The sequence below is a fragment of the Grammomys surdaster genome, unplaced genomic scaffold, assembly GCF_004785775.1.
Source record: "Grammomys surdaster isolate TR1022 unplaced genomic scaffold, NIH_TR_1.0 752, whole genome shotgun sequence".
Classification (NCBI taxonomy): Eukaryota; Metazoa; Chordata; class Mammalia; order Rodentia; family Muridae; genus Grammomys; species Grammomys surdaster.
In genome coordinates, this window is record NW_021605171.1 from 2,188,916 (window position 1) to 2,201,066 (window position 12,151).

The 12,151-nt window shown below is 42.4% G+C and overlaps 1 protein-coding gene and 1 pseudogene across 2 annotated transcripts in view; one reads left to right on the plus strand and one right to left on the minus strand.

Moving 5' to 3' along the window:
• The window catches only part of Hpgds (hematopoietic prostaglandin D synthase), a 31,382-nt gene extending 20,686 nt beyond the window's left edge, over nucleotides 1-10,696 (plus strand). Inside the window, exons 5-6 of one of the 2 annotated variants that reach the window (XM_028782471.1) lie at nucleotides 6,393-6,491; nucleotides 9,704-10,696. In XM_028782471.1, the coding sequence (XP_028638304.1) occupies nucleotides 6,393-6,491; nucleotides 9,704-9,868 (264 nt within the window). In that variant the 3' untranslated portion in view covers nucleotides 9,869-10,696. The remainder of the gene's footprint in view (nucleotides 1-6,392; nucleotides 6,492-9,703) is intronic. The other variant, XM_028782472.1, reaches the window with a different exon arrangement.
• LOC114633842 lies at nucleotides 566-1,036 on the minus strand (annotated as a pseudogene).
• Nucleotides 10,697-12,151: the final 1,455 nt, after the last annotated feature.

Below are 12,151 nucleotides of genomic sequence, written 5' to 3' on the forward strand. Positions count from 1 at the left end.
GGGAGGGAGGGAGGGAGAGAGAGAGGGAGAGAGAGAGAGAGAGAGAGAGAGAGAGAGAGAAAGAAAGAAAGAAAGAAAGAAAGAAAGAAAGAAAGAAAGGCAATGCCTTCATAAGATTGGCTTCTAGGGAATGCTGTGGGGCATTTTCTCTCTTCTTTCTTTCTTTTTTTGGGAGTAGGGAACAAGTATTTGTTTTGACTCATAGATGGAGGCAATACCGTCCATTATGGCAGATAAGGCACAGTGGCAGGAGTGTGAGGTGGCTGGTCAGGAAGCAGAGAAGACAGAAGTGGGGCTCACCTATAAAACCTTAAGGCTCACCCTTCATCTCTCCAACCCCCAGTGACTCAGTTCCCCTGTCGGTGATCCACCTCCTAAAGGTGCCATATCCTTCTAAAGCAAGACCAGTAGGTGGGCATGAAGTATATATTAGGGTTTCAGTGACATTTCACATTTCAACCCCAACACTTTGCAAAACAGAAAATGTCAGCCCCTCTTTGTGGTGCCTTGAACAGCTTGTGACTGTGTAACAACCTGAGTCACCACAACCAGACAGATCTCTGTATTAGAATGTATCCACCTCATGAATCGAGTAGTTGAGGATGGTGTCCTGATTCTAGACCTTGAAGTGTCCTTGGAACAAGGACTTCTGGAACGTCTTCTGAAGCAGGAGTAGGAACCTGTAGCTGTCATTAGGTCACATGTTGGCAAAGGGAATCGGGTCAAGTGGGAACCACTAAGGGCACATTTCTTTACTCTCTGTGCACCTCCTGTGTATGTGCTCAGTAGAGAAGATATGGATGTCCATCAGGTTGAGGGAACGACAAACTCAAATGAGATGTGGTCCACCTTGTGCTGTGTATCCATGGTCAGATCACTTTTTTCCTTAGTCCCATCCTTAGTGGTCTCTCCCTTCCTGGACTTTGCCCTGGAAGCCATTCCAGCAGTCAGCATTGAAACCCCTCTTCTTCATGCCCAGGAGAACTTGCTGAGGCTGCAGCATCAGCACCAGGTTGTGCAACATAGAGATGCCCATGGTCTCCTGGGTCCTTCGAGCCCTAGCCACACAATTTCCTGGGAATTTTCTTAATTATGGATTAATGTTGTGGGTGGGGCTATCCCTGAGTAGGTGGTCCTGAGTTCTATAGGAAAGCGGGCTAGAAAACCACAGGACCTAATAAGCAGCTCTCCTCCATGACTTCTGCTTCAGTTCCTGCTATCAGACTCCTGCCTTGAGCTCCTACACTGAATGCCCTCAGTGAGAGAGTGCAGCCTGAGAGCCGTAAACTGAAATTAACCTTTCTCTCTCTAAGTTTCTTTTAGTCATAGTGTTTATCGCAGCCCTAGAAACCCTAAGACTGCTGGGCAAGGACTTCCTTATTGCATGAAGTGTTCCACTAGCATTTGAAGTCTCTCAGCTGTTGATAAGTTTGGCTAATCTAATTGCTTTCCTTAAAGTTCTAAATGTTTAGAATGGTGAGTTTTGTTGCATACATAGGCACACACCTTTAACCCCAGCACTCTGGAGGCAGAAGAAAGTAAATCTATTCCTATGTAGAGTTCTAGGTCTACAAAGGAAGCTTGTTGGCTCTATATAGCCAACCAAGGCTATATAGTGAGAACCTATCTCACAAAACAAGCAAACAAAATTTTATAGGTGTGTGTGTGCGTGTGTGTGTGTCTGGAGATATATATATATATATATATATATATATATATATATATATATATATATTCATATGTATTAAATGGTGAATTTTTGGCACCATCTTGTTTTCTTTCTTCTGTGTATCTGGGTGCACATATGTGTAAACATGTAGGACAGATTGATGCCCAATTGCTCCTCAATCCTTCTCTAGCTCACTGATTGAGACAGGGTCACTCACTGAACCTGGAGCTCACGAATTCAGCTAGACTGACAGACCAACACAGGCCACACACCCTTCCATTCCTGCTGCTCAGTGCTGGGGTTAAGCTGTGTGTTAGAGAGCCTGGTTTCTCTGAGATTGAACAACCAGCATCTTGTCAACTGAGCCATCCTTCCAGCCTGGCACCATCTTGTTTGGGCCCATTCAGCCTGACACCTTGAAATTTTCAAATATCCATGAATCTTTTAGAATTGCTTCACTATCTCCTTTGTTCTTTTTGTCACACGGAACCCCTGGTGCTGAGAGGCTGAGTGTTTATCTACCTCCCATTTTTTTTTTTTTGTTTTGGTTTGTTGTTGTTTTAGTTTTACTGTGCTTTCAGGGAACACCCTCAACTTGAATCATGGATGCCTGAGTTATAAATTTTTATCTTTTAAAATTTATCAAGTTTTTAAATAGACTATTTCTTGACAGGTTTTATTACTTAACTGACTATCTCAGTGCCCTCTAATGACAAACTAACTGCTCATTAAATGCTGGGACTCTTCACTATCAGGTCCCACCTCCATGTGTCACTCTTGTCTTCTCACCCTTTCACCTGTAGTGGAAAGGCATTTCATTGTCACATTCCGCTGTCTTTCAAGACAAAGAAGCAATCACAGTAGTTTGGAAGGTGTTCAGAGTCAGAGAAGTGTAAGAGTGTGACCTGAGCCCACCTGGCAAAACCCGAGAGCCCATGGCCTGATCACACGGAGCTTGACTGCTCCAGCAGGAGTAAATCATGGAGCGGCCACAGGCCTTGCTTCCCAGATGAGGACAGGGAGACTCAAGTGGATTAATACCTTGGTTTCAGGTGTTTAGACAGGAAGTGCTGTGAAGGGCATACAAACCATGGTCACTCTCAGATGCATGGTCTTAACTCTTAGAGTGTGATATCATCACACCTGAAGCTGCCCTAAACACTGAGTACCAAATAAAAATTATAAATTTAAAGAGACAGTCCAGGTCCAAAAACCACAGCCCAGAGCAACCAATGTGAGTCTCTTCATTTTACTTAAACACCTGCATTCTAAATACTGTTTACATGATTAGGATCTTCTGATTAGAGATATTTGGACAAATAATTTATATAAATTAGGTATGTCAGGGATATGTGCATGGAGAGAGAGAGACGGAGAGACAGAGACAGAGAGAGAGACAGAGACAGAGAGAGACAGAGACAGAGAGAGACAGAGAGAGAGAGAGAGAGAGAGAGAGAGAGAGAGCACTCCAGGACAAAGTCTTGAAAAGTCTTTGACAGAAGAGTAAAAAGACTTCTTGACATAATATATTTGGGCTCTGGAGTCGTATAACAGGCATGAATCCTATTATCTTCTTACTAGTGACAATTCCCTTTACGTCTTGGAGTGTGACATACAGACATAAGCGGCTCTCCTTTGAAGCATGTTGGGAGCATCCAGTGATAGCATGTATACACATGACAAGGTGGAAAGAGTTCACTAAACCTCAGCTAGTACAATTAGATGCTATAGCGTTAAGTGTTAATTTGCCCTTTTATTTGTGATGTGTGACATCTATTTTACATACTAATATAAACACACAAACACATCATGCTCCCCGGTATAGAAAGAAAGTGCATACAGATTTGTGTCCAGGGTTCCATAGACCCCACTGCAGTGCAGTCTGCCGCCTTCTTGGCTGGTCTCTCATTTTGACTATCCTATGGCTGAGGACCCCTGGGAGGGCACATCCCAGAGGAGACTATCTCTGGCTATTACTCATAAAACGTATACTCCAGCTTTGTGCATAACACGGTGGTTGGTGCTCTTACATGTCTAAAATCTGGTTCAGAAGACAGAAACTTCCGTTCAGGAACAAATTATACAAAAGAACGTATTTCAGAGACATTGCTAATAGCTCCAACTACATCATCAATGAAGTATTTCGCTCAGTCTCGGCAGCAGAGTCCACTGCTGCCACCTTGTGGTCAGGCGACATTTTCAAAATCAAAATATTGCAGTAAATTATTCTTTCTACTGAGACAGGGTTCAGCCCCGGCTAGACCTGCAGCTCCCCTGAGCCTGCCTCTCGAGATATAGAGATGTGATATCAATGTGAACCATCTTGCAAGTCTCACTGATAGAAAGTTGTCATTATGTGTGCTCGAAAAAAATGCAGGAGATCTAGTCATTGCTGTTATTTCTCTGTCGTTGCTAACATTCCATTTCCAATTTTAAAGGATTAAATGAAACAATACGTCTGTGAACTCTGGTCACCAGAGCTGCCTTTGAATTTATCATGAGTGCTTATGATTTAGCTACCCAATGTTTCTGTCTATGTGTGTTTTCTCATCTGAAGAGCAGCGTGCAGGTGGGAGACTAGCAGGAGAGTGGTAATTCTGAAGTTGCAGTTTCAACAATGAAAGACAGTGGTAGTGAGGATTTGGAAAGAGTGAGAATCTCCTTCTCAGGGGCAAAACCCAGCTAACAACGTTCCTGAAGAGGAGACCAGAAATGCCGGAGTCCAGCAAGTCAAAAAATGGCCACCAAGATTTAACAAGAAACATATATAAGGCTGGAGATATATCTTTCAGTGACAGAGTATTTCTGGCATACCTAAGGCCTCTCTAGTACTTCACACACACACACACACACACACCTAAAAACAAAAGACATAACAATTACATTTCTTCATATTATTTAAAATAAACCTTAAGAAATGATTATTCTCTATGTAGTAATTTAAATTTTATTAGTTGAAAATAAATTTGACAAATTATAAAGAAATTTTTAGCTAAAAGAGCAATCAATAATGTGGATATTATAAGTTTTTATTTGGACTTGACAGTGAGGGCGTGACCATTTGATAATACACATGGCCTTCATACAGCTTTCAAGCAACCATGTCCTGCACCCCACTGTGTGCAGCTGACTAGGTGATACGGGCTAGCCTTGACTAATATTCATACCTGACTCAACCCAGGGAGATGAGATCACAGGGTGTACCACCATGTCCAGCAAGCACACAGTTCTCAGGAAGAACGAGGTTATGAGTAAATGACTGGTCTTCAGAGACAAAATAAAACATAACTATGTAATAAAGGCAGCCATCTGTTTTATGGATGTCTTGCATTATCTTTCTTTTTCAGGATGTTGTTTATTTATAATATCTTACATAACTTATCAGAAGGGAGTGGTTGGTGTGTCCTGTAGATGATATGCACAGCAGACAAAGCTCATGCTAAGGCACAGTGGCTGTCATGGAGGAGACATTCCTAAGGTCCCACGGGTGTTATTTTAGTTAAGATTTTATTGCTGTGTAGAGACACCATGACCAAGGCAACTCTTATAAAGGGAAACATTTCATTAGGGCTGGCTTACAGTTTCAGAGGTTTAGTCCAGTATTGTCATGGTAGAAAAGATGGCAGTATGCAGGCAGGTAAGGTGCTGGAGAAGGAGCTGAGAGTTCTCCATCTTGATCCAATGGTAGCAGAAGGAGACGGTGTCACTGGACATACCTTGAGCATATAAGACCTCAAAGCCTACCCCCACAGTGACACACCTCTTGCAACAAGGTCACACCTCCTAATAGTGCTATTCTCCATGGGCCAAGCATCCAAGCACATGAGTCTATGGGGCCAGACCTATTCAAACCACCACAGGTGTCATATTTATTACCGCCTATTATGCCCAGCAGGTGCAGTAATGAGGGAGAAACCCAAACTGGAGGGTCCGGACTCAGAGAATGCTTTGAATCCATTTCCTTCAGTTGAGTTACATAATTATAAGGGCTTTATGTTAAAAGGGAATTTCAGAAGTCTAAAAACATAATATTTTTTATTACATAATAATAATTTTTTATTACAATAAACTAAGAGTTTAAAAAAATGGTAGGCATTTCTCATGAGCTAAAACCAGATTTACCATGACTTGCCTATATGCCTCTCTAGCATTTACGTCAGCACACCACAGAGACACTTGCACACTGATGTTTATGATGGCACTGTCCACAGTAGACAAGTGATAGAACTTACCTGTCTAAAATGTAGAAATGGATGCAGAAAATATGATGTATGTACATATAATACATACGCATATAAAATATTTGTATGAAAATATCCTGTGTGAGGTAATACTGCCATGAAAATACATAATGAAACTGGTGGCAAAAATACTTTAAAATGAGTAATCGAGTTGGTGAGATGGTTCAACTGGTAAAAGGTGCTTGCTTCTAAACCTGAGTAGCTAGGGTTTGATTCCTTCTGTGGTGCAAGGAGAGAACTGACTCCTGAATGTTGCCTTCTGGTCTCCACCAGGCTCTGTGGCACATTGTGTACACATGAGTACACACCAAACATACAAAATAAATGTAATTTTAAAACTTGAGTAATCAATGACTGAGTCACGTCTCGATAAGACCATAACTATGACCAAAAACTGCATAGCCGTTTTCACTCCTTCCAACTCACTCTTCAGATCGCTCTTACGTGTCTCACTATTCACAAGGATGTCTGCTCTTTCCTAGAAGCAGATGTTCAATGAATTACTCACACGTCAAGCACCTCATCTTCTGAAAGATTTGGATACATACTTAGGAGACAAAGAGTGGTTTATTGGCAATTATGTGAGTATGTTTTGTGTTTTAAAAATGCCAGCAATTGTATTTAGATAAGTCAATGAACTAAAAGCTTACTGAGCAAAAACGGTATTCCAGCCAGGTGTGACAGTACACACCTGTCAACCCAGCACATGAGAGGCTCCATAGCAAGTTTGATGCCAGCCTGGGCTACATGAGCCCCTGTCTCAAAATGGGAAGAAGAATGAATGGAGGCAGGGCAGGGCTGGAGGATAATTACTCAGAAAATATAGTAGAGAAAATAGAACACTAAACATCTTCCAACTAACTCTTTACATGGATCTGATCCGGAGTCATGAATATGAATATATAATTCATAATTTATATAATTACATACATTAATCTTTAGAAGCTATCCTAAGAATCAAAAGGAAATGAATGAATCTGTGTCACATACTTAAGAGTACATAAAGACTACTTATTGCATTATTTTGTGCATGTGTGTGTACATGTGAACATGTATGTGGATATCCGTGTGTGTATGATGTAGAGGCCAGAGACTGACCTCAGTTATTGTTCATCAGACACTGTCCACATTGTTTTCTGAGACATAGTAGTGTCTCACTGGCCAGCAGCTCACCAGTCAGGCTAGGCTGGCTGACCAGTGAGCTCCAGGGTCGCTCCTGTCTTTGCCTCCCAAGAGATGGGATCACAAGCCAGCGCTACCATACCCATCTTTTGTACATGAGTTCTAGGGCTCAAACGTGGATCCTTATGATGTTTGCACAGAAAGCACTTTACCAACCCAGCTAACTCCCCAGCCCCTGTGCCATACTCTTAGTAACAAAAAACTACATTCAGTGCAAAGCACTGTAATCTGAGCTCATTATAGGAATATCAGAAAAAAAAAACATACACCATTTTCAGTAAAATATTAGCAGCTCTGGGCACAATTGGTATTGTTTTAACAATATTATTTATGATTTATACATTGTGAGTGGAAAACTCAGAAGTTACACTGATGTTATTAAGAATCAGGATCTTTGGTGTGGAAGAAAAGGAGACAAAGATAAATCTGGTTATCATAGGTATCTCCTTATACCCAGACTCTGGTCTCTTAAATACTGAAAGGAACTGGGGGTTTGGAGACAAATGACTTAATCTCAATTTGAGACAAGAAATATAGTGAGTGCTTTTTATACTAGGAGCCAATAATGAGTTACCACAGCAACCAGAGTTAGTGTCAAAAGGACTTTTGGAGTCATCTCAGGACTGGCTAGAAATGGAGTGACCTAGACTTCAGTGAGAATGTGGACAGCAGCAAATTGAAACAAGTCAAAACAAACAGAGGAACTTACGACAACGCATACGACATCCAAACATACAACACCCACAACCACGCTCCCGGCAAGCTGTAGGGGGGAGCCCATTTTGAAAGAAGGAAGTGGAATGTGAGATGCTTGGTTGGAAGCACTTGTCCCGCCTTTTCTACGCAAGCAGTGCAAGTTTCTCTTAGGAAAAAGTATTCTAGTCATAAATAAGAGTACAAGCATCATCACTTGCCAACCCTGAAGAAATAATGAGCCTAGCCAGTGGCCACCAGAAACCACCTGTGTCACAGAGGGATGCTGGCCAGATGCTAGAGGTGGGCTTCCAGAGCAGGAACATAACTCCGCAAGACAAATCTAACTCATCTCAGTGCTGTTATGGGTGGAGTTTCCCAGCCTTTTGGGAAGGGCTGTATGAAGATAGGAAAAAGTGCTGTCTGTGGCTTAGGTGACTCTGATCACTCTACCTTGTCCCTGTACCTCCTCAGCTTTCCAACGCACTGCACAGTCCCTTCACTTTTTCCCACTTGCTTTTTATAAACTCTCCTTTTCAGTCTCTGTTTTCTGTGTATTTCTGGGAACTCTTGACTTAAACAAACATCACCTCTTGGAGGCCCCCTCTGCCCATGTAAGCCATTGCACTTTGCCTTCCTCAGCTATTTCACTGTGTATTTATTTGAAAAGTCTCTTCTAAAACAAAACCCCAGACTGGGGATGACATTCAGTGTTATTTGAAGGTTTTGAGTTTGGTCCACAGCACTGAAAACAAACAAACAAATAAACAACAAACAAATCTATATCAGAGGATGGCATTGCATCCCAGATTGCTCTCTGCCATCCCCAACACCTAGATGTGGGTATGACACACAGTAGGTACTCGATAAATATTTCTTAGTTGAACTGTAAATGCAGCAATCTGTCTTAGAACAGCAAAAGTGTGAAACACCAACAACCAGCTCTAGTGAACTATGCACACACAGCAAGCTTTAGTCCACATTTAAATTCTACTCTATTGCTGAGCTTAGGAAAACACACTGTACTCTCAGAAAGCCTGGTTTGCAGAGGGAGCTCCAGTAAAACACGTTACAGTGTTAGCCTGTCTCCCAACAATAAAAATTTAAAAAGTGAACAAATGACAAAAACAAATTTAACTCTGCTGATGTGATTAGGGGACCAATGTCAGACCCCACTGATGAAGCTCAAGTATCGATGAACACTCAGCTGGCCCAGGCTTAGGATAGGTTATACCTGTCACCTTGACCAAGGTTAGCATTCTATTAAGGACCAGATACCCATATAGTTATTTATCTTGATATGATTCAAAGATAATGTATTTTACACAGATTCTTTTATTTGGAACTATAGACCCTGAAGGATAACCTACACCCTATTTATTCCTTTTATACCTTAAAATGCAAAGGTACAAGGTATACAACATAATGAAATAATCACAGATCCCCTCCCACATAGGATATTGGCAGGACTAGTGTGGAATCATCACTGACGACATAGAAAAAGGAGCATGCTGTTCTCAATCACAAGACTTAAACTGTGTACAGTGAACATGTACACACCTGGGATGACCCTATCTTTTTCTACAGAGGGCTTTTGGAACAGATGGAAATCTCTGAGTTAGGTCAGACTGGTGGAGATTGGACAGGGCTTCAAAGTAGTGCAGCACTGGACCATGTGCTGCGATCCACCTCTGTCTCAGGCATGCACACTAAGTCACAGACAGTGGTCATTTAAATGACTTGGACATTGTGATGCTCAGCAGCTTCCAACGTATCATACACATGTTCAGCTTTTGTACCAACAAAGAATTGTTTTCAAATGGAAAGGAAATGTTCCTTGAGAGTTATTAGGTTCACTTTTAAAATGTTTTTCTTTTTAATATATTCAAAGGCCAAGTCTTTGCTTTCCTTTAAACAGGTAACCTGGGCAGACTTCTACTGGGATGTCTGCAGCACCACACTTTTGGTCTTAAAGCCTGATTTGCTGGATATCTACCCCAGGCTGGCTTCATTACGGAACAAAGTCCAAGATATTCCTGCCATTTCTGCCTGGATACTGAAGAGGCCACAGACAAAACTCTAGATGATTCAGGACCCATCATCAGACGAGAGCTCCACTGGGTAAAGAATCTGCATACTTCTCCCCACCACTAGGACTCTTACTTTGTAGTATTCTGCTTGCTATGTATGATTCTTTTGTTGTGGTTTTGTCTTTTTCTGTAAGCATTTAGTTTCCAATATTTTTTTCAAAACGTTATACTTTTTATAATTACAGGGAAACAGTTCACAATATTTGATGTTGTGCACTGGTATCAGCATGCATGGATGCTTTAGTTAAATGACACTAGTTTTCTGGCTAGTGTTATTAGTCACCGCCGTATCTTAATCATGAGTAACCATGTGAAATACAGATTTTGCAGCTAGCTCTTCAATCAACAAATTGCTACACAGATACTAAGGGTCACTATAATGGTTACTAGCCACTATATGTTATTCAGGTATACATCAAAGTGTATAAACTACTTCACTGTGGGACCATGAAAGGATAGCTTGGTTCTTCGATGGGCACAGGCCTCGAAGCCTGACCTTGATGGGACAATGGCAAGTGATTGGCCACGCCCCCAGAACCCAGGCTCCTGACGTGACCAAGACCTCCATTTGGTCTACACTGTTCAGTCACGTAGGGCAAGGCTCCTACCAACCCCTACACAGGTAGAGGGCGTGACTACAGGCCTCAGCCTCGAGATTTCCATATTAGTGAGATACCTAAAGGCCAGAGGGCATAGCTAATTAAGTGACCCTCCTCCCCCTCTCCCTCCCTATTTAAGTCAAGCCCGCCCTGACTTAAAAGGGGGGTGCATCCAGACCATCTATCATCCGCCATGTCAATAAAGCTCTTGGAACCCTGGACTTCCTCGTGTCACTGGGACCTGTCATTTTGGAAAGCTTCTCTGCCTTTTCTGCCGTGGGGGCCCACATCTCCAAACAAGCTGCCTTTCAGCCAAGTATAACAATCGAGCACTTCCCGCAGGGCACAGTCAGGGCCTCTCTCTACCCCGTTTCTCTCTGTGCACTGGCCGGTTGCTTCTCACAGTGCAGCTCCCGGGCCCACAGTCTCTGTTCATCCAAGCCCCCCCCCCCTCCAGAGGCATCTGGGATCCCCAAATGGAGACACTGATCTCCGGGTCCACTCGAGAGCCCTGTCCACTCACAAAACTTTAGACTGAGTTCACTCCCCACCCAGAGGCGCCCCGGTGGCTTCTCATAGCCCAGTGCCTCGTGGAAGGGGACCAGTCGGACTTCCTGCGTGCACTTCTGCATCTCTACAGAGGACCACCTCCCTGAGGCACTAGCCCTAGGCACAAGACACTCAGGAACTACAACTCAACGCAACAGAGAACTCACGCCTGTGCACACCCGCACGTGGGCCATCATTTTCCCCCACACTTCACAAAAATACACATCTGTCTGACATGTCACAAAACAGGTAATTAAAAAGGAACTCATAACGATTAAAGGTCAGCCAAGAAAAGTGATGTTGAAGCTTAATTGAAATCCCATAGAAATGAAGTAACAACAAGTTGACTGAATTCGGCACTGTTGCAACTCAAGAGGCTGTAGAGACAAGGAGCTGTGACATAGAAAGTTAGGTACCCCAGAGACAAGAGACAGAGGTTACAACCATCCTTCACATAAAAAACAAAAACAGGCTGAGAGATGGCTCAGCAGTTAGCACTGACTGCTCTTCCAGAGGTCCTGAGTTCAATTCCCAGCAAAAACATGGTTGCTCATAACCATCTGTAATGGGATCTGATCTTCTGGTGTGTCTGAAAAGAATGACATACTCACATACATAAAATAAATAAACAAATCTTAAAAAAAAACATATCAGAAATCAATGGATTAAGGAGACTGGGAGAACGTGTGTGCAGAACATTCACCTGGTAAACAATTGTTGTTGAAAATATATAAAGAACTGTGAAAAGTCAATAGTAAAAAAATAAATAACCAGCTTGAAATGTCAGCTGAAGATACAAAGGTGGGGGTGAGCCGTGAGGAGATAGCAATACAATGGCACCAGGGAATTATAATAACAGTGCAGACTAGATCACTAAAATCTCAAGACCAAATAAACACTGTGAAGTTATGGGACCTGGGACTAATTGGGGACAGGAATGAATGCAAAAGATGGCACTATTGGACCTAGTTTCTCAAAAAACAAAATGTCCCCTTCTGTGTGGACCGGCAGTCTCGCATTATGTATTTACTCAAATGAGCTGACAGCATGTCCACACTAAGCGTGAACATGTGTCTTGGATGCTGCTTTACATACAGCTGCTAAAAGACATTCTTTAGCATGAAATGC